The sequence below is a fragment of the Cygnus atratus genome, chromosome 27 (genome assembly GCF_013377495.2).
Source record: "Cygnus atratus isolate AKBS03 ecotype Queensland, Australia chromosome 27, CAtr_DNAZoo_HiC_assembly, whole genome shotgun sequence".
NCBI classification, from domain to species: Eukaryota; Metazoa; Chordata; class Aves; order Anseriformes; family Anatidae; genus Cygnus; species Cygnus atratus.
This window is the reverse complement of record NC_066388.1, coordinates 1884317-1906429: the sequence shown is the minus strand read 5'-3', so window position 1 is coordinate 1906429 and position 22113 is coordinate 1884317. Positions and strand designations below refer to the sequence as shown.

The 22113-nt window shown below is 61.9% G+C and overlaps 1 protein-coding gene across 1 annotated transcript; it reads left to right on the top strand.

The window, feature by feature from the left end:
• The first annotated feature begins 355 nt into the window (after positions 1 to 355).
• Positions 356 to 6628, top strand: DOK2 (docking protein 2). The gene is made up of 5 exons (XM_035562660.2): positions 356 to 418; positions 1869 to 2165; positions 2984 to 3092; positions 3409 to 3590; positions 3664 to 6628. The coding sequence occupies exons 1-5, from the start codon at positions 356 to 358 to the stop codon at positions 4465 to 4467; spliced, it is 1455 nt and encodes a 484-aa protein (XP_035418553.1). The 3' UTR covers positions 4468 to 6628.
• The last annotated feature ends 15485 nt before the right edge of the window (positions 6629 to 22113 follow it).

The following is a 22113-nucleotide window of genomic DNA, read 5'->3' as shown; positions in this document are numbered from 1 at the left end:
CGCCGGCACCGCGTTGCAGCCAGGACGTGCGCCCTTTCCCCGGGAGCTGCAGGCTCCCACCCCTCGCCCCACGCTGGTGACATGCACGGGGCCGTCAGCGGCCGGGCGGGTGCTCAGCGCCGTCCCCGAGCTGCTCCGGCGGCTGCCCTTTATGGTAACATCGGCGGCACAGGAAGCCGGAGCGCGAGCTGAGCATGTGGAGGAAACAGAAGCAGCCGACCGCACGTCACAGCGGCGCAGAGCGCGGCGGCGGGCGGGCAGGGGCGCACGGCGGGGACCGCCAGCCCCACGCAGGAGGGGTGCTGGGGGGACCGGGTGGGCGAGGGGGGCGAGGGAGGATGCTCCTGGCTGGAGGATGGAGGAGGCGGTGGTGAAGCAGGGCGCGCTCTACCTGCAGCTGCAGCAGACTTTTGGGAAGGTGAGGATGCGGTGGGGGCGTCGCGGGGCATCGCCCTGGCGCCCCGGTGTCGGTGTCGTGCGGCCTCGTGGTGTGGTTTTGGGGGTTCCTCTCGTGCGGGGCACGGAGAACCAAGGGGTTTGGGGCAAGGGGAGGCTGGCCGTGCCCCCCGGGCTGGGAGGAAGGGCTGCCGGGGGCGATTTGGGGTACACGAAGGCAATCTGGGGATGCGGGAGCCTTCCCCAAGCCAAACCCCGAGCATCCTTCGGCTCCACGGGCTGCGGGGACGAGCTGGGGGGGATCCAAGGAGCTGGGGACGCGGCGCAAATGGACACCAGCCCCCTCCAGGAGCTCTGCAAGCCGGGCACAAACTGATGCAACGCCCTGCGCGTCACTGCTTCGGCCGGCTGATAATGCCCAGGGCTTAGCAACCGTGGCCACCGCTCTTGAGCAAGAAGGGGAAGGATTCTCCTGGGCGGCTCCGGGTTTACGCCCGGCGAGGGAAGAGGCAGAGCCAAACCCTGCTCTCGAGGGCCGTGCTCGAGCACCCAGAGCGCCCAGGTCTCTGCGGGGAGCCGGCAGCCCTGCAGCCCCCATGCGGGGTCCCTCGTGGCGCCGGACACGGGGCAGGAGCAGGGGGTGCTGAGCAAACGGGGTAAATTTGGAGCAAGGCGAGGGTGGTGCCTTCGTCCCCACCATCTTGGCGGTGCTGTGAGCAGGCAGAGCAGAGCAGGGGAGCAGATAACATCGCCGGCAAGGCAGCAGCCACCGCGCCGGGCGGCTGGGAGAGCAGAGCCCGCAGAGGATGGGGAAGAGGCAGAGGGGAGGCCGGGCTTAGCCCCAGAAACACGCCCCAGAAAATGGTGCTGGCAAAGCCTGCCAGGCCCCGCAGGTTCCCCTTGCAGCTGATGCTGATTTTGGTGCAAAACTTCCTCTGCCTCCTCTCTCACTCCGCCGTTGTGGGAGCCAGACTGCGAAATGCTTGCACTGAACTTCTGCCTCCTTGGAGGCCGTGAGCCAGGAATTGCTCCTGAGCTCGGTGTTTTCAGGGGCAGGGGAGTAAAGGAGGAGCTGAAAGTCCCCTGGGGGCTCTCAGCATCGATCTCAGGTGTTGTGGGGCGGGGGGAGGCGTAGGACAGATCCCCCAGGGCAGGGGGATGCTGTGGGCAGGGGGATGCCATGGCCAGGGGCCTCCCACACCTTGTTCCCCCCCAGGCAGGATGATGCTGAGCAGTTCCTCCTTGCAGCACAGCACACGCCTCCCCCCAGGCTGCTGGCTGCGCTTGGTGCCAGAGACGCTTTCCCCCACCCTGCCCAGTTTAAATCCCCCCAGGACCCACCTGGGCGCTTTGGCCAGCCTGTGCGGGCAGAAGCAGAGTGCAGAAACCCGACGGGGCGAAAATTGGACCGGCGAAAGCAGCGCTGGCTAACGCTGGGCTTTCCCTCTTTTCCCCGCTTCTCCCCGGGGCAGAAATGGAAGAAATTCTGGGGCGTTTTATACCGGGAAAGCTCCTGCTCCACCGCCCGCCTGGAGCTCTTCGAGGGCTCGGCGCCGCCGGCGGCCGACAAGCTGCGGAGGAGCGAGGGCAGCAGGCGGCTGGTGAAGCTGAGCGACTGCGTGCACGTGGCGGAGGCGAGCGGCGACGCCAGCTGCCCCAAGGACACCGTCCCCTTCCTGCTGGAGACCACCGACAAGCGCTACCTGCTGGCTGCTGAGAGCTCCGAGACGGCCGGCTGGGTGCTGAGGCTCTGCGAGCTCGCCTTCCCGGTGAGCGCGGCCGGGGAGCCTCGGCGGGGGACCCTGCAAGAGGGAAACCCTCTGGGTGGGATAACCGTGGGGTGGGAGAGCCTATGGGGTGGGAGACCCTATAGGGGGGAGACCCTATAGGGAGGGAAACCCTATGGGTGGGATAACCGTGGGGTGGGAGATCCTATGGGGAGGGAGACCCTATAGGGGGGAGACCCTATAGGGGGGAGACCCTATGGGGGGGAGACCCTAGGGGGAGGGAAACCCTATGGGTGGGATAACCGTGGGGTGGGAGAGCCTATGGGGTGGGAGACCCTATGGGTGGGATAACCGTGGGGTGGGAGAGCCTATGGGGTGGGAGACCCTATGGGTGGGATAACTGTGGGGTGGGAGAGCCTATGGGGTGGGAGACCCTATGGGTGGGATAACTGTGGGGTGGGAGAGCCTATGGGGTGGGAGACCCTATGGGTGGGATAACCATGGGGTGGGAGATCCTATAGGGTGGGAAACCCTGTAGGGGGGAGACCCTATAGAGGGGAGACCCTATGGGGAGGGAAACCCTATGGGTGGGATAACCGTGGGGTGGGAGAGCCTATGGGGTGGGAGACCCTATAGGGGGGAGACCCTATAGGGGGGAGACCCTATGGGGGGGAGACCCTATGGGGAGGGAAACCCTATGGGTGGGATAACCATGGGGTGGGAGATCCTATGGGGAGGGAGACCCTATGGGTGGGATAACCATGGGGTGGGAGATGCCAGATCCATGGGGGAAACCCCGAGCTGCTGCGGGGCTGGTGGAACTGAGGGTCACCCCTTGCTGTTTCTTTTTTTTTTGGCAGAGGAGCAGGGAGGAGCAGGCAGCGGGGAAGGATGGGCAGCAGGGCTCGCTGGGCGCCAACGGCGAGTTCTCCATGGAGGAAAACTCCTTGTACAGCTCCCGGGACAAAGGTAGGCGTTTGGGCGCGGGGAGGGTGCAGCTTTCGGCACCCGGGCTGCTTCTCGTGGGCGAGCAGCCGCCCCCGCAGCACCGTGCAGGCGGTGTGGTGGGAGGCCTGGTGCAGAAATAGCCTCTGTGTGCTCTTCCTGCGCTGCGGTTTGGTTGGGTTTTGCTGCGCTATCGCGCTCCTCCCGCGGGGCTCAAGCCCTTATCGGCCGGACACCGCTTCCCCCTCCCTCGTCCCCCTGCTCGGCCAGCGCGGGGCCGGCTCGGGGTGGGCGCTGCGGGGCTCTGCTCCCTGCAAACGCCGCCCTCCCCTGTGCCCAGCTGGCTTGGAGAAGGAGTTCGAGGTGATGGTGAGGGCCACCGAGTCCTCCGAGCGCTGCCGCCTCTGGGGCCGGTTCGTCCTACGAGCAGGGGAGGAAGCCCTGGAGCTGCGGGATCTCCAGACCAGGGAAATCCTCTACAGCTGGCCCTACCGCTTCCTGCGGCGCTTCGGCCGGGACAAGGTACGGGGGACGCCAGGAGGGCGGGCTGGTGGTGGTGGGGGTGTCACGGGGACCTGATGCTGTCCCTCTTCAGGTGACTTTCTCCTTCGAGGCCGGCCGGCGGTGCGCCTCCGGCGAGGGCAACTTCGAGTTCGAGACCCGGCAAGGCAACGAGATCTTCCAGGTGATCGAGTCGGCCATCGAGGCGCAGCGGGGCCGGGGCGCCGAGGAGCCGCGGTGGGGCGGCCCCGGGGACGACGGCCCGCGGCCGCGCGCCCAAGCCAAGGTGCCCAACTGGACGCAGGGCCACGAGGAGCCCGGCGGCGAGCCCCACGGCGGCGGCACCGCCAAGTGCCTCTACACCCAGCCCTGCAACTCCCTCCACCGCGCCACCCCCTCGGGCGCCGGCAAGGCGCCGGAGAAGGGCAGGAGGCAGGACGCCCCGGCCAATGCGGCGGCCGAATCCGAATACGCCGTGCCCTTCGACACCATCGCCAAGTCCCTGATGGGCAGGCAGCTCGGCGGCCTCCTCCGCGGCCCCGAGGAGGCTCCGGACCCGCTCTACGACAGCATCCACGAGGCGGGCGCGCAGCCCCCGCTGCCCCGCGCCTCCGCCGCCAAGCCCGAGCACATCTACGACGAGCCCGAGGGTCTGTGCGCCCACACCGTCTACGACGAGCCCGAGGAGGTGAAGGGGGAGGCGTGGAGGCTGCAGGCGGCCCCGGAGGAGCCCTCGGGCCACGAGTACCCCTACAACCCGCAGCGGGACGACTACGCCGTGCCCAAGCGAGCCGTCCCGCTCCGGCAACCCTTCGTGGCGCAGGGCAAGGAGTGGCTCGGGGACACCGAGTACGACAACGTGGTCCTCAAGTTTGCCAAGAAGAGGAACCTGCAGTGAGGGGGCAGAGCCGGGGCAGGGGCTGGGGGGGCCGGGGGAGCTCTGCGTGTCCCCCCCCCCCCCCCCCATAGCCGTGCGCATCTGGCCAGCTGCGGCCGAGAGGCGCCCGCTGGAGGGCAGTGTCCGCCCGTGGTACGGGCAGAGGATGGGGCCGGGGTCGCTGCTGGGCACCGGGGCTTTGCCAGCCCCCGCCCCCCCCCCAGCCTCCGGGGGAGAGCCCTGCTCCGGTGCACCGGGCCCCAAACCCTGCTCTGTTCCCCCGGCAGGAGCTCGGGACCCCCCCGGCTCCGTGCGCTCGGGGGCTGGCTGGTGATGCACGGCCCAGGGATGAGCAGCGGGTGCTGCCAGGGGTGGGGGGCGAGGGGTGGTCCCAGGGGTGCACGTCCCGTGCTGTGGGGGCTGGATGGCAAAGCACAGCCCAGAGGGTGCACATCCTGCACCGCGGCGCTGGCTAGCCGTGCACAAACTGAGGGCGCACACCTCACACCGTAAGGACTGGCTGGCGGAGCACAGCCTCAGGGGTGCACACCCCACCCCACAAGATCTAGGTGCATCGCACACTCCAGGGACCCCCTCCCCACCCCATACTGCACACTCCAGGGATGCACACCCCACCCCATAAGAGCTAGGTGGCATTGCACACTCCAGGGACCCCCTTCCCATATTGCACACTCCAGGGACCCCCTCCCCGCCCCATATCGCCCACTCCAGGGACCCCCACCCCACACCACGGGGGCTCCCCGATGCACATCCCCAGGGCCGTGCACCCTGCTGGATGTTGCACACCCGCCGTGCAACCGTTCCAGCCCTCCCCCTGCAAACACCCCCGCATGCCGGTTTCTGTGCACCCACAGGGACGTCAGCACGCCCAGCCCTCGCTGGGACAGGGCCGTGGTCACGCTCAGCACCCCATCCTGCCGCCCCCACCGTCAGCCAGCGCCGTGCCGGGGCTGGGCACAGCACCTCTCCGAAGGTCGCGCCACGTCCCAGCTCAGCAAAAACAGTGGCATAAATTTCCACTGTCTCAGCCGTGTTTTATCTCGCATAAAGCCACTTTCCAGCTCCTCTGAATTATAGATGAAATACTCAGCTTTATTGTCACGGTGGTTTTAGTGGCTGGCTCCTCTCTGTCCCGTGCAGCAGGACCAGGATGAGGCCCACCACAGCCTGCCCTGCCCCGGATCAATCTGCTCCCACTGCCGGCCACCTCCAGCCCCGCTCAGCCCCTGGGTGCCCTTGGCAGAGACATCGAGCCCCAGCGAGAGTCACAGGCCCTACCTGCCCCTGCCCACCTCAGCCGTTTCCTCTGTGCTCGCTTATCTCACGGCAGCAGCTCCGTATTCAATTTATCCTCCTAATAAAAGCAGCAGGACCTCGCACCAGCCGGCCGCCCCGCGGCGTGCAGCTTTCCTGGCGCGTTGCTGGCCGGAGCTGGGAATGAAGGGGCAGTGAGAAGGGGACAGGCACGAGCCCCCCCGGGGGGTGACAGCTCTGCTGTGACCTCCCCATCACGCACACCCCTAAAGGGCTCACAGGGAGGGGAAGAGGAGGTGGTTTGGGGAGGCAGCTGGCTTCACGCACCGCTCACACCGCTGCTTTGGGAGCTGGCCGCACCGTGCCTGGCACCTCCGTGTACAGCCCCCAGCTCCAAGGGGCACAGGGACCCCTGGAAAGGACATACGGGGATGGGGCTCTGCACCCCAAGCTGGTGCAAGAGGGCAGCTCCAGGGAGCACAGGGTGAGACAAGTGGCATGGGGACACTGTGACAGAGGGGCCTCGGGAGGTCCCCGAGCAGGGCTGAAAGGCGCCGGCGCTGGGAGCGCCTTCCCCGCCACCCGGCAGGTCTTCCACTGGAGGCGAAGGAAAGGCATGAATTATTTATGATCTCTTTCAATCAAATAAATGGTTAGGTGCTTGAGTTAATTTCCTGGATCCTGAAAATCCAAAGTGCAGACTTTTAATAAGGCAAATTAAGTGCTTTATATATTACACTGATTAAAGCTCCGTATCAATCTATCTATCACGCCGTGAATTGGAGGGGCTGGGAAACAACCAGGTCACCGGCAGCCACGCTCCCCTCCGCAGGCAGCAGCGGGCTCAGCTGCCCCACGGGGCTCACGCGGGGCACAGGGATGCTCCTGCACAAGTTTGCTTAAAACTAAAGTTAAAAAAATAAAATAAAACAAAATCTCTAGCGTGCTTGTGCAGCAGCTGAACATTGGATCAAGGAAGAGGGCGAAGCAGCACGGAGCTCGCTCCTGGCTCTCCTGGCTTCTCTCCCCGGCTGTCACCTGGCTCTGACTTCCCATAAACGTGGCTCCCGATGGAGCTGACTTCCCATAAATGTGGCTCCCGCAGCCCGTCCCGGTGACATCTGAGCCTTCGGGGACCGCCGTGCCTTGGACATGCTGGCGGTGGCACCGCTGCTGGCTGCTGATGGGCAGGGGTTTAGGAGGCAGCAGGACGCATTGCAATGCTCCTTAGGCTTTTTCCCATCCTTTTAGGGGCTGTTCCTGTGGTGGTCAGGGATGATCCCCATCCCCATCCCGCTCCCATCCCTGCATCCCACACCCTCAAGCGATCCCAGTTGCTTGCTGCACTGGCGGCGCCGCCAGCTCCATCAGCCGGAGCACCAGGGACTTGTAACGGCATTCTGCCATGCGCCGGGAATCAATTCCTTAAGCATGTGCTATTATTAATTAGGGCTCATTATGGCGGTTATTTATTATTAATCAGTGTTAACACAGCCCTCTCTCCTCGCCCTCCTCCAGCCTGGCTTCCGCTCCCCGCTGCCATCCCGGCGCACGCACGCCGCGTGCTCCCTCCGGCCGCCTCCGCCGCTATTTCTCTTCATTAAGGGGAGAAGTGGGAACACCTTCCGGACCTCACTTAAAGATCCTGGGGCTCTAACGAGGTTTGTACCGTGCCAGCCAGGCTAACGAGGGACTCACACTAATCAAATTTCACAGAGACAGCGGCACGGCCGGGTGAAGCCCGCGGTGTTCAGCCGCCCCAACAGCTTCAGGTTGGCTTCTCCATCACCTCCAAGCTCCCCTTTCCCCTAAAATGGGGTTTTAGGGTGGAAAAGGGGATGTGTGCTGGAATACAAAGTCCAGCCGAGGAGGATGCAGAGGCTGGAAAACCCCTCTGCGATGCTCAGCTGGGCACAACTCGAGCCGAGGAAACAAAAATCGATGGCAGGGAGAGGAGGAAGAGATTACAGCGCAAAGCCCCAGACAAATGGAGAGCGGTTTAATCTGATTAGGGAGTCATTGTCATTATTGTATTATGCTGATTATAAATCATTTAGGAGCACAGCTAATCAAAACAGAGATTTGTTCGGAGCTTTAAGGGGTGCTTCCTCCAGCAAATGCCCCTGCCCTGCTCCTAGCCGGAGGGGTGGGAAGGGAAACCCGAACCCAAACCCTAAGCCAAACCGAAACCCAAAATCCAAATCCAAACCCAAACCCACCCCGCAGCCCCTCCAGAGGCTGGAGAGAAGAGGTAGAGTTGCATCCCAAGGCACAGATCGGGGACACGGTCCTGTGGGGACAAAGCAGGGAGGATGCCAGGGCTCAGCTGGGCAAGGCTTGGATGGGCAGAGGGACGGAAGAGGGGTACGGGCACTTGGGGATGGGGAAATAAGGAAATAAATAAGGAAATAAGAGCAGGTTGAGGATGCTGCCCACGTCCAGGAGATGCTGCTGCTGCTGTGGGTGCAAGGCTCGGGTGGGTGCTGCCACCTCCAGCACCCGAGCCCCCGGGGAGGTGCAGGGGTGCGCGGGGCGCCTCGCCAAGGCAGCTCCTTTTTCCCTCGCTGCCTGCTCGCATCAGGGACCTGCTCCTTCTGCAGCGCGCTCGCCGCTCGCCGGCTGAATCCCAGGCGCCACGGTGCAGCTGCAAACTGCATTAGCGTCTCGCCGAGGAGGCCCTAATACTATTAGAGGAGAGGCATTATAGGTGCTAAATGACAAGCCCCTAATCAGCCCGGGGATTTATGTCAATCACCTTCCCCGGGCAGGGCGGAGCAGGGCCCTTCATTCAGAAAAATTGCCTAATTGGGAGGCTCTGGATTCTCTCCGCCTGTCTCGGTTCTGGAGCGCCGAGGCTCCCGGCCACGTCCTCGGGATGGGGAATGAGGGGAACCGGTGGAAGGTGCGGGGGGAGAAGCCAGATTTTGGTCCTTGGTAAGCAAAGTGGAGCCACAGCCAGCTCCTGGCCCAATCCCATTTGGATTTTCTTCCCTGCTCACCTCTGGACACCGCCGTGAAATTGGGGGGAATTAGCTCGGGAAGAAGAGGGGCTGGTTGGGAAAGCCTCAGGAGTTGTGCACAAACCAAGCTCCGTCGTGTCCAGCAGGGAAAAATAAGAGGGAAAAAGGCTGTTCTGCGCTCGCCCACCGCTGCACGGGTGCTCTGAAAGAGCTGGGCTGCTTTCCTGCCCTTGGCCTCCGCGAAATTAATTGGCAATTACCAGAAGTCTATAAAAACTAGCCTTTCTTGGGGAAGAAGCCGTAAAAGCTGCGTGTCCTCAGCCGTATTTCCTTCACTCTGCATTGATCCCGTGGCCTCTGCTGGCTACGGCGCAGCTCCGGGGCGCTGCACTCGGCCGACCCTCATCGATCCGGGGAGATTTCGGCGGAGATGTGGGCAAACAGGGCAAGGGCACGACCCTACAACCCCCTGACAGCCGTGGGGCTGAATTCCTGGGCAGAGCCGCTTTGCCTCCTGCCCATCTGGTGATATCTGTACTGACAGCTGCTGGGGGGAAAAATCCTGTAGCCGTGGCCAGGAGCGGCGCATCGCACCCAGCAAGGACACGAGGTGGTGCAGGGCCCAGTAATCCCAGTAAGCTGCACCAGAGGGGAGCCCGGGAGAGTCTTCAGGGTCTTTGGATATCGCGCCCTACCCCTACACCTTCGTTTCGTGCATCCCATTAACCGGCTGGGCCCTAATGATGGCAGAGGGGGTGCAATTAATGCCTGCTCGTGCTGTGGGGTGGGCAGGGAAGGGTGCCCTGGATGGAGAGCACCCACGCACCGGGTGCGCCTTGCTCCTCTCCATCACTCTGCAAAGCAAAGCAAGGGGATTTGGGGGGGCAGATCCCCCCCCTGCTGCACATCCCCCCCACTACAGCCACGTCCCTGACTTGCTCCCCGCCCTGCAGATGGCAGCAGGCACGGGGCAGGCTGAATTTAAAAGCCCGGATTGAATCTGAATCCCTAACTCCTGCCCGTCTCCGAGCGGCGGACGCGCTCAGCACCTTCCCCTCGCCTCAGTGCGCGCTGTTTGAGCAAAATAATGCTCGGTGTATTTTACAGAGAGCCCCCGCACGCGAATTTTGTCAGGGCTGCAATATAAATATCCCCGCCAACCTCCCGACACCCACCTGCCCAGACTGCTGCCGAAGCAAGGATAGATAAAAATACACCCCGTGCGCTCATCCGCTGCTGACGGCAGCAATTAGGCAGCAAACGAGCTCCCAAAACCTGCCCCTGATGGGCTCCGAGGGGGGCTGCAGCCTCCGGGGGCTGCTGCTGCAAGGCTCTGCCGGGACCCCTGGGTTTTGGGGCAACCACGGCGTGGGACGGGTTGGAGACCCCGCACCTGGGATGCGTGTAGCCCGTAATTAAAGGCCATCGCCCTGCCTGTGTCACGCTGTCCCCAGCAGAAGGGACACCTTTCCCGGGGATGCGCGCTCATCTCATTAGAAAAGGAGCCAGGACGCGGCTGAATTTCCACCCTGCTGCTCTCGGTTATCTCTGCGAAAGGGGAGCCAATTACCAGCAGCTGGCGAGAGCCTCAAATTATTATTAATTTCAAACAAAGCATATGCTTTGTGTTAACGATCCTCGGTGGCGTGGCAGAAGGGCCAACACCATCCAGATGGCTCCGGCGTGCCGCGGGAATGAGTAATGTGCTGCTGCGCCGCCTCGCCGGGGAGCGCCTGGGGACGCGGGGCAGGGGACGTGCGTGGGGCGAGCTGGTGGCAGCGGCGTGGTCCGGGGACAGAAGCGGCACCCGTTGCCTGCTCACCACCAAAAAAAGTCCTGTGCATTTGAGCTAACATCCTCCAGGTGTCTCTGCCTGCAGGGCAGGGATGCTGGCGGCCCCATGGGGATGCTGGAGACCCCAGGGGGTTGCTGGTGGCCCCGTGGGGATGCTGGTGGCCCTGTGGGGATGCTGAAGACCCCAGGGGGATGCTGGTGGCCCCAGGAGGATGCTGGAAACCCCAGGAGGATGCTGGTGGCCCCATGGGGATGCTGGTGGCCCCAGGAGGACGCTGGCAGCCCCATGGGGATGCTGGAGACCCCAGGGGGATGCTGGTGGCCCTGCAGCAAGCTGCCCCAGCCTTGGTACACACAAAACATGTTCGGGAGGATTTAGGATTCAGTTCCCAGGCTGGCAAGGAGCCCGCTGCCCCGCCAGCCAGACGTGAAGCAGCTCCTGCTGCTCAGCCCTCTGCAGCGAGGGATGCCAAAGGCTCTCAAGGTCCCCGTGAGCAGACTCCCTCGCTGGATTTATGCTCGAGTAGCAGACGAATGACTTCCCTTTTCCTTTCCCTTCCCATCCCAGGCCTGGCCTGCCCTTTTTCAGGCTGATTTCGGCAGTGGCAGGAGGGTCGGTGCGAGCCCGAGCCGTCTGTAGGCACCTTGGCACACCCGGCTGCAGGCGCAGGGAGCGCTGAGCGCTGCTTCGCTGCCGTAGCTTGCCATGTGGAATTACAGGGACGGTGTTAACGCAGAGCTCAGGGCAGCCTTTCCTCTCTGTAAAGCAGCGAGAGCAGCCCAAAGAGCTGGTGCGAAAGCAAAAAGATTGCCCTGTTTTCACCCAGCAGCAGGAAAACCCGTGTGGGTCTCCCAAACCCTCCCGCACCCCGCTTTTCCCCACCAAGATCAACGCAACGCAGCCCCTGGGGACCCCGCTGAATTAATTGGGGGGGGTGGGGGGGTGGAATCAGGCGGCTCGGAGCACCTCCTGCAGGAGGAGGGCTAACGGGGTGCCACCGGGGTGCTCCCCATCTCCTAACCGTGGGGACGCAGCGAGGTGTCCGCGTCCCCAGCGGGGCAGGGTGGCACCAGCGGTCCCCAGGGGCGGCAGCGCCGCTTCGAATCCCACGAATCTCCAGTGGAGAGGGGTAAAAATAGCTGCAGCTCCGTGTCAGCCACACGAGGAGGAGGAGGAGGAGCAGCCGGGGGCTTCGTCGAGGGCAGGCTGCGTGGTTATAAATAGGAGTAATTGCTGCAGCGGGGGCATGCTGCTTAATGAGGGCTGGGGCTGACACCGGCCCCGTGAGCTCGGGATGCTCGGGGTGGAGGAGAGGTTGGCACCGAAGCTCTACGGGAAGGGCACGGGGGGTGAAGGGGTCCCAGGGATGCTCTGCGCCCCCCCGGAGGGCAGCAGCATGGCTCACATCTTAATTACATCGCCTGCCAGCGGGGCCAACGCCAGGTGGCTGGCTAATTGCGTCCAGGAGCCGCGGGCAGCGGTTAATTTTAATTAAAGCCTGTGGCCGCCTCGGCTTTCTGCAGGGGCAAAGGTGGTGTCGCTGCGGGTACGGCCTGCAGGAAGAGTGCCAAAAGCTGGGGATTTTTTCCCCAGAATGGGATTAGAAGGGAAAAGAGGGCTGGGGGGAGGCAGCGTGTGGGGCTGGTGCCTCTGGGGAGGCAGGGCAGGAGGCCCCACCCGGGCACGTAGAGGGATCAACCTGTCCTCCACACGGCCCCATAAAACACACGTTTGAGTGATAATGGGGCGAGAAGCAACCGAGCACAACCTCAGAGAGATATCGGTGCCTTAAAAGACAGAAGAAGCTGCTGCAGATGTTTAAAGGATTGCAGCGGCCGAGTCCTCTCCCCGGCAGCTGGCTCGCCTGCCTTCACCCCCCCCTTGTCCTCAGCCCCCCGAAAATCAACGTGGCTGATGGGGATGCTCAGGAGAGGCTGAGGGCAGGACCGGCACCAGCTGCCCAGCAGAGGGGCCGCTCGGAAGAGGTTTAATACGAGGCTGAGGCTGAGCAAAGCCCCAGCAGTAATTGCGTTAGAGCCCATCACCGGCTCGCAGATCCACTTTTCCACGAGTTCTGCGCTCGCAAGCACCCCAGACTCCCTTCTGCTTTGAATTAGCCCGGCTCCCACGGCCCTGCTGCCAGCATGATGGCTTCTCAGCTGCTGCTGGTGGTGGGGAGCACGTCCTCACCCCGTCCCCGTGATACTCCTGCGGGCAGCTCCCGGTCCGTGTGCAGGATCAGGCCCTTCCCTTTGGGGCTGCCACCCACCCCTTCCTCCTCCAGACCCATTACCTACGACCTGATTGCTTTTCTCCCCATTAAGCACAGTGCCCCCCCTGCCCCCCCCCCCCCATCCTACTGCACATTATCGCAGCTCTCATCAATCTACAGCCCCCAAAGCCCCGTTAGCTGTCAGCCCCGGCCCATTCGCCTGCACTTTGTGCCCTTTGCTCCTTCGGGCTCGCTGTGCCCCCGTTTCGCTCCCATCAGCAAGTTCCAGGGCTGCTGCATTCTCTGCTTTCTGGGTTATTGATCCCTAACTCGCCCCCCGGGGGGGGCTTTCTGTTGCTCCAGCCCTCTCCCCAGCTGCTGCGTTACAGCTTCCTGCAGCCCCCCGTGGCCCGCATCCTGCCCTGCTCCCCAGCACCACGGCTCAGCTCTCTGTCTCCATCTCCATCTCCGTCTCCATCTCCGTCTCCTTCTCTGTCTCTGTCTCGGCTGCATCAAACTCAGGAGCACGCAGGGCACACAGCACGAGACCTGGGACAGCCGGGCTTTGGTGGAAAAACAGCAAAAACATTAAAGTTGCTGAGGATGGACGGATTAGAAAGGAGCACTGCTGGGCAGGGAGCGAGCAGCATTTCACCCGCACAGCGCAGTGCCGCGAGCTTCTGCTTCGGCTCAGCCCTAAGAGGAGAGCAAGAAGGGCTTTTTCCCTCCCCCCTGGAAAAAATAAAATGAAATAAAATGCAACCACCAGCCCTGCCTCGCCCCCTCCGTTTCATAGCCCCCCAGCTCTGAGCGGAGATTTGGCCGCTGGTTCTGTGCACACTCAGCCCCAAAGCGGCTCTGACCCGATGCACCAGCAGCAGGGAGCTGCACGCTGATGGCTCTGGGTTTTTGTGGTCATCCTTCCGCGAGTCCAAGGAGTTCTGGGGCAGGAGGGAGACTCAGCTGGCCAAAAAGGCTCTCAATGAATTAAAAATGTGACCCTAAAGGGCTGCCTCCCACCGGAGCCTCGCACCCGTCAGGCTCCGCAGCAGCCCCAGCCCTCTGCTTTTACATTCGTTTGTTTGTTTCCCCTCTCTCCGGCGTCCCAGATGAGAGCAGATTGCGTGCTAATAAATTCTGGCTTGGCAGCCGGGGGAAAGCAGCTTGAGTTGCAAAGGGAGAGCTTCGCTTCTGCACCTGGGCTCCTCAGCCCCACTTTTGCTCCCCGGGATGGGGAGGGAAGGCAGGAGGTGGGTGCAGGGAGCGGGACGGAGGCGAAGCAGGTGATGGGGTGCAGTGTGCTGCGTGTGCGGCGGCGTGCACACCACAAACAGCCCCTATTTACGCCCTCGTTGCTTGTGCACGTTTGCACACATGCACCTTTCCCTGCCTCCACGGCACACCGGGAGCAAAACCAGCCCCGGCCACTCCGAGCCGCTTCCCCGAGCCCTGGGGATCCAGCAGCCAAGATTAGGGCTGCTTCCTTTTCTCCCGCGAGGAGCGTAATCCCCTCTTTGAAAGGCGCCTCCTCCGCCTGATGCTTCCTGACACGAATATTATCATCTCCGAGCAGCCGCAGAGCCCGGCTGTCGCCTGCGATTAGGGCGCTGACACAGATCGGGGCGAGATTTCGCCGGCGTCTCATCGCTGCCGACTGCGGCTCCGCGCGCCTTGTGGAAGTCATCCCGCACAGACCCGTCACCGACGGCACGGCGAGGGGGGGACGAAGGCTGCAGCCCCCCCCCCCCCCCCGGCTCGGGTCCTGCCTCTCCTTGCCAGGAGGATTTTCTCCCCCTGTGTGCTCTGGGAAGGGAGGGTGGATAAAGGGGAAAGCAAGGATTTGGCCTCAAAAAGCAGGGCGGGGATGTCTTCAGGGGCTCGGCGCAGTTTTGGGATCCGGCATCCCGAAAAGCCCCCGGCATCCTGGATGCTGCCCGGGTTCGGCTGCAGGTGGAGGTGGTCCTGCAGCCTGCCCCGACAGCATCCCCCTGCACGCTGCTCTGCTGCTCCTGCCCATCCTAATTGCAGAAGCGGGGGAGATCTTAGGAGAAAGAACAGAATTAGCGGGGCTGGAGCAGGGCCAGGGCTTTGCAGCGAGCACGGGGACTCTTTCAGAAAGCGCTGCGGGTTCGTTAATGGCCTCCGAAAGCCAGGATTTCTCTCTCTGTTTGCTGTGGGTGGATTTTTTTTGTGTGTGTGTGTGTGTGTGTTCTTGGCTCGCCGGGGAGCTGCTGCCTGCAGCAGCACGGTGGCTCCCGAGCGCTGCCGCACGGCCTCAGCTCGGGGGCCTGTGGCACCGCCGTCCCCGCAGCCTGTGCTGGGGACCCCCCTGCGAAGGCTGGGTGCGAGGGGGGGTCCCAGCTCCCCTCATTCCTGCTCGTCCTCGCTTTGCAGATGCAGGGTCCTGAGGGTTGTGGCCGGGCTCACAGCCTCCAAGAGCAGGACCAGACGCCACCACTGGCACAGCCGGGTGCTCCCGCCATGCAGGATCCGTCCCCAAAGCCAGCAGCTTGCCCAAGCGCAGGGTTTTCTGGGGTTTTCCAGGCAATGCATCCCTGCTGCCGGCTTCCCCTGCCCGCGGTGGGTGTGATGAGCACGGGGACCACGCTTGGATGTGGTGGCTTCATCCTGGCAGGGACGGGGATCGGTGACCCGAGACGGGCACCTTGGGGAGGAGGGAAGGAGGTCAGCACCCATGGCACAGCCAGCAGAGCCAAATATCGCTCCAGCCATGCTTCTCCAGAAGCGGATCTCGCAATGTGACCCTGCTCCCCGAAGGGCTCATCAGCGATGGCAGGAGAAGCACTTCGCCCCCGCGCAATTAATCAGCGGAGCTATTTGTAAATGAAGACAACCGCTGCTCGTCAGCTGGAGAACGCCTCTGACGCTCCCCGTGCCAGACGCTCGCCGGTGAGCCGAGAGCGGCAGACAGTTAAAATGAGGTGTCTTGGATTCCTCCCGCAGCCTTTTTTCCCCCTGTTTTCAAGTGTTTCAGCCTTGCAAGCGCACAAAGGGCAGGGAAACGGGGGACAGGGACGGGTGGGCACCGGGGGTCCCCGCGGCAAGGCTGTGCCCGTGCCGGGCGCGAGCACCTGGAGCAGGCGGTGGCCGCGCACAGCTGCGTGTTTGCCGTATCCGTTACGGGGAACATTTGGGATCGGGAGCCCAGCGAACACACTTGCTCGGCGCCATCCAAGCTCACCTCGTTGCTATGTAATTATTTCCACGCTACCCAGGCGGGAGGTGGGTAATTCATTCTCTTGCCAATACCTTCGGTCTTCCCAGACACCTCGGTGCCGAAGATGCCGGAGCATCGCTGCGACGGACAGAACAGCCTAATTAAGAATAAATCATTAATGATGAGCCGTGCCCTGCTGGCAAAAAAGAGGGGGTGAGCTCCAGGTGGGCTCCTCCAAACGCTCCCTTGCCCTGCTGCCATGGGGAGGGTCGTGGCACCGCTTTCACTGCCCCTGTGTGCACCCCGTGTGCTTTGTGGGCATTCCCTGGGGAGGGCTGATCCCTTTTCCTGTCCCCCCGCTTTGCTCTCCCCTGTGCCCCTCCTGCTCTGCTCTGCCCAGCACGGGGAGCAGCGCTGCTATTAGAGCTCCGATCGGGTGACATCTACTCAAAACACCCGGCCCTGGCCTTATCATTAAATGCAAATGCTGGGGAGTGATTGTTGGCAGCGAGGGGAGAACAACGACAGCGAGCCCAGGAGCAGCTATTAGGAGGGAAGGCGGAAAGTGGCCACAAAATCTGGGCCATTAGCCTGTAGTAAGGCTGGCCGTTTTCCCCCTCCTAATGCCTGGCAGAGCTCCTTGGGGTCTCATTAGGGTTTTTCTTTTATTGCTCGGAAAGGAGATGGCAGGAGAAGAGGGGCAGCACTTCACCCCAGTGCCCAAGCCCTGCTTGCCTCCAGGATGGGCAGAAGCTCCTTTTCCCCTTTGAATTTAGAAGCAAAACCCCATCTCCCGCGCACCCTGGGCACAGATGTGGATAAGGGGGGGGCTCCAGCCCTGTCCCAGCTCAGCACCACTAATCTCTGCTTGTCAACGCTGCCCGGGCTGTCAGCTGCAGCCAGCGGGGCTCAGATCTGCCTGCTAAATCCGACAGGGTAATTAAAATCGGGTAGGGAGATGGCTATCACCTAGTCTTTTGCGATGCCCGTCCCTTCGCCTCCATCCCAGCTCATCCGCCATCCCTCCCTGGCAGTCCCTGATGCCTCCCCACCCTCTATTTTCCTCTTCCTCCTCCTCTTCCTCCTCCTCCAGGGAAGCAGAGGGGCTCACAGAGGATGCTGTGGGTCCTGGGGGTTCCCCCGTGCCCCCCATCCCCTCCCCACGCAGGCAGCCCCGAGGCTTGCCCCAGCCCAGCCCGGAGCACGTTCCCCAGGGGAAGGGCAGCGTTGCGATCAGTTAGAGCGTTGCAGAGCTAATTCCATCAACGGAGAAATCGGAGGCAGGGCGGTGGGATTTTCTGTTCTGGGTAATGGGAGCATCATGTCTCCAATTAAAGTTGGGAGGATTCATCTCGGAGCCGGGGCACGTCAGGCACTGACATTTATTAGGCTGTCAGAGGCAATCTCTTTCAAGAGCCGCTTCCCCAAGCGCAGAGCGTTATGGATCATTGATGTCTTCTCAGTCGGGCCACTCAGATTTGGGTGTTTTGGTTTTGTGTTTGGTATGTTGGTTGGTTTACACCTTGTTTTGCTTCCTCTAGTGGGAAATCAGCCCAGTTGCACCAACGGAGCCCAGTTCATGAAACCATTTGCAGTCAGTTCCCCGTCCTGCTGTGTGCAGACACCTGGAGCAAAAATCAAGGCGTCCTCACTCTTGGTGCAGCACAGACACAAGCAGCAAAGGGACCGGGGTTTTCCTGGGCATTTCCAGAGCCATCCGGCTGGGAACCAAGGGGACAAGCTCTGGATGCTCCAGAGACACACAAAAACACAACGGAGCCAATGCTGCCCGTTGAACTGATCCCAGCAAGGGAGGGCATTTTCTCTTGATCTTGGGGGAGAAAAATCACCTTTGTGCCTGCCTGCCTGCCTGGCTGCCACCCCGCGTCCCAGCCAGCTCTGGCTTCCTCCCCCAGCCCACGCCGGCGGTGTCAGCCTCCCGAGGAAGGCAGCTGGATTGACGGCTCAGGCTGCTTTCTTTACTGGGGAACCTATTTTTATCCTCTCCTTTCACTGCTCCTGCTCCCCTACCTGTGCAAAGAGACAGGAGGGGACAGGAGGTGTTTAAAAAGCAGCTTTTAGCCCCATGGGGATGTGCTTTGAATCCTTTCTCCCCATTTTCCCCACCCAGCATGTCCCGGTGCTGTTTTGGGATCTCTCCATGTCCTCCCCTGGTGGAAAACCCACCCCCACCCCAGTGCTAGGGGATGCTGCCTGGGTGCAGGAGATCTGGGGGGGGTCCTGAGCTGAGCCCCCCATAAAGCTCCAGCCCCTGGGCTTGCTCCCAGCCCCGCTGCTGCGAGTGAGGCTGATCAGACACCCTATTACTGGAATCCAGCCTCCCAGAAGCTGCCTGGACAGGGTTATTACAGGATATTATACAGACCATTTGCATGGCCACCTCCAGGTCATTTCGATCACTTTAAGCTACTTATCTGCCCATTTTCTTCCCCATAATATTTGCCTAATTCGATTACTCTGCAGCCTCAGCATGCTGCAGTGAAATAATCAAGAGATATTACCCAGAGCAAGTCAACTGGATCCACGTCTTCGGCTGCTGCTCTCCCCAGCCGCCCGCGGGGCTCAGCTCCTGCCCTTGCCTGGGGGTGCTGGGGACACCACGGGGACACCACGGGGACTTGTCCCAGCACTGCAGCTGGCAGGGCAGGCTCTGCATGCAGGCAAGGCTGCTTTGGGGGAAAAAAAAGAGCTTTTTGGCCTCAGCTTTGGCTCCCCCTCGCCGCTCACCTCTGCGCTTGCATCTGCCTGGAGATGTGCAGCCCCAGAGGAGAGCTCGGCGCTCATCGCCGCAGCATTTCGGAGAGCGCATCAGCCCGAGCACACAGCTCGTTTGTGTAATGACCTGTTTGCAGCTCTGCTGCACGCCCCCAGCGCTGCTCGGGAAGATGCAAAAGCCTCGATTCCAGCCCAAAAGCTTGGGAGGGTTTGGGAGGCGCAGCCCTGGAGCTGAGCAGGAGCTGGGCTGCAGGGAGGGGAAGCTACGAAGAGAGATGCTCCCAAGCAGCCCACTGCGATGGGTTTTGGAGGAGCCAGCCCAGCTTCCAACCTTATTTCAGACGCCGCAGCCCCGGTGGGAGCCCTGGCAGGCCGAGCAATGCCAGGCTGCTAACGAGAGGCCCCGAGCTAATTGACAGGAGCGGCTGCCTAAATGAAGATTCAGCATGCACAGGAGGAGCTGGGGAGCGGCCTGGTTTCGGAGCTGGCCACGTCCAATTTGTGCCTGCAGCAGCCTTGGGAAGCTCAATTAGCCCGTCCCTGGCTTTTCTAATCAAATCCGTGCCAGGCTGGGGACCGGGGTGCTGGGCTGGGGACCGGGATGCCGGCAGCTCAGGGATCAGGGGGCACGGGCTGCGCCCTGCATCTCCAGGGGCAGGGGGGTCAGCGCTTGGCTAAGCCGATTTACTCCCTGGCAAAGTCCACTTTACAACTTGCCTGGCTCCCCAAATGCCTGGCTCTGGAGCCTTTCAGCCCTCCTGCATGCCACCCATCCTTTCCCAAGGCAGGACGGGATGCGGGATGCACCTGGGATGCTTTCCTCCAGATTTCCTTGGATTTGCTCTGCTCCAAAACATCCAGGGGATGGCAGCAAGTTGCATGGGCATTGCTAAGCTGATCCACCCTGCCCAAGCCTTACAAATCCCTCGGGGCGGTCTGGGCCATGTGGCCTCATCCAGCACCCGTCAGGGCTCATGACAGCACTTCAGGCCTTGCCACCAGCTCCCTTTCGGAGCCCAGGAGGTGACACCAGCCTCCCCAGCCCGGACCTGACACCGGTGCCCATCTGCTGCAGCCAGCCCGAAGGCGAAGCTCCCAGATGGTGTGGAGCTGAGCTTGCTATTCTGCGGGCACTCATGAAATGCAGACACTTTCCACCCATCCCCAGCACCACACTGCTTTGTGGCCACCTCCCCTTGTCCCCTTGTCCCCTTGTCCCCTTGTCCCCTTGTCCCCTTGTCCCCTTGTCCTGGGGGCTGGGACCCTCAGGGTTCCTCCTGCTTCCAGCACACGGGACGAGCCCCTGCAGCGCCCGGTGGCTGCCGTGCCCTATTTATTTATCCTGGAAAGCTGCCATCGAAGCAACCCAGAAGAAAAAGGGGCCGATCCTGCCTGCTCAGCAGAGGCAGCCACATCCTCTGTGCTCAGCTGCCAGCGCTGCTGGACACGCTGCAGTCAGCGCCGCTTTCCACACCACCTTGGTCTCCTTCTGCCCTCCTCAGTGCTCCCCGCATCGGGCAGCGATGCTTCCCCTGCCTTCCCAGCTTATTAGTATTTTGTTATTGTTATTTGGGCTTATAAATAAAAAATGAACGCTCTCCTTTTGCCGGTGAGCAGGGGGGTTCCTGGAAGACAGAGGGTTTATTTTTTTTGATGGTGCTTGAAATGGCGTTCCCAAGGGAGGCTCCCTTTGAGCTGGCAGGATCTGCTTCTCAGAGAGGGTTTTGATTATTTGGAGTGTTACCATTGTTCTTTGCACCCTCTTATCCTCCTTGACAGCTCTCGGAGGAACCAAGGAGTAAATGACAGGGAGATGTGTACTCGGTCTGCTTTGCAAACGCCGCCCGTGCCCGCGCACAAGAGCTCCGAGGGCGCATTTTGGCAAGCTGCCTCTCCAAGGTGGTGCTGCAGGGAGCCTGGACGTGGGGATGGGACGGGCACCTCGTGCTGTCTGCTACTTTTTCAGCTACATCCAGCCCCACGTGGGGCCAAGCAGCTGCTTTTCCCCTGCAGCCCCCAGCTCCCACCCAGAGCAGAGGTCTTCACCGCCCTCACCCCGCTGTCCTGGCTTGCAGCATTGCAAATGGTATTAATGCAGATAAAAATACCCGTAATTAAGCTCAGCTCGCAATGCCAAGGAAAACAAAGGTCGTAAAACCACTGAAGCCATGCACAAGGCTGCTGCATCAGGGGGACAGGAGCACGGATTCCCCCCTGAGCCCATTGCAGCCAGCACAGCCCTCCGGCAATGCCCCCAAAGCTCGGTGTCACTCTGGAGCTATCTGCAGGCACCGGGAAGGTGTTTGCACGGGAAACTTGGTGCCCAAGAGGAGCAGAAGCAGGAAAAGCAGCTGCAAGTGGAAGTGCCCGGGCCAGCACAAAGAAGCCTGGAGTGACAGGTAGTGATCAGCCAGGGGAAGGATGCTCCTGACATCAGCCTGGGAGCAGAGCGGTGCTATAAATACGCCTGCTGACACAGCAGGCAGGGCTCGCAGCGGAAGATGGAGACAATAAAAATAATCAAGGGACTTGGGGATAGTGCCAGGGACCCGAGGGGACAGCGGAGCAGGACGCGGCTTTGGCCATCTCCTGCAAAGGCTGGCGGGGCACAACGCAGAAATTCGTCTCCAAATCGCCTGGGCACAGGCAATGCTGCTTTAAAGAGGGTGTGTTTGGGGAAAAAGCGTGAAGAATACCGCATTAAATGATGCTAAATAATGCACGGGGCGTGCTGCGCATCACCACCGCTGCCTGGGCACCTGCTGCTTTGCTCACCCTTGGTGCTGAGCCCAGCCTGGCAGCACCTTGCACCGAGCAGCGAGGATGCTTGGGGATGTTTGGGGACCTACATGGGGACCCCCACACTGCTTGGAGCCCCCCTGCAGAGCTCACCCCTCGCCGTGAGCGTGCTGCTCTGTAGGAATTCGGGGCTGTTTCCTGACACGGGCCCCATCCTGCTAACCCCCTGCGACAGCGGAGGCACGGGAAGCTTCATCCGATTATGTCAGATCCACTCAGGGCTCCTGCCCCACCGCGGACCACGGCAATTACTCTTCCCCAGCAGCCGGTTAGGAGATGGAAATCTCATTCCCCAGGACCGGCGCGGGGGCGGGAGGGGGCAGCCCAGGCCGGGCTCCGGAGCTTTTAGTGAAACTCGATTTGCTTCTCTGCCTGATTGCGGCTGAGTGTGCGGCGCTGGAAGTGGCCTCATTACCCTGCCCTTCCCCACGTCATTCCCAGGGCAGCCGCAAAGCCTCTTCTCCTCTGTGCCCTCACCTCCAGTCCTTGTCTGCTGGGAACAAGGAGCTGCTTGCACAGGGAGGGTGCTGGGGCTCCATCCCAGGAGCTAAAATCGGGGTGTCCCTGATGTGCCCAGAAAAATCACTCCGTGGGGTCCCTTGGTCCAAGCAGGGCAGGGAGCCCCAGCTCAGACACTAAGGATAGAGCAGAGCAAAACCAACAAGTCCGGAAGAAAATCCCCAACTGCTTCTCTTCCAGCTCAGCCAGGTGC

Coding starts and splice junctions, on each gene's coding strand:
- DOK2 (XM_035562660.2), top strand. CDS start 356: ATGGAGGAGGCGGTGGTGAAGCAGGGCGCGCTCTACCTGCAGCTGCAG. Junction 2,166..2,983: donor TCTGCGAGCTCGCCTTCCCG/GTGAGCGCGGCC, acceptor TTTTTTTGGCAG/AGGAGCAGGGAGGAGCAGGC. Junction 3,591..3,663: donor GGCGCTTCGGCCGGGACAAG/GTACGGGGGACG, acceptor GTCCCTCTTCAG/GTGACTTTCTCCTTCGAGGC.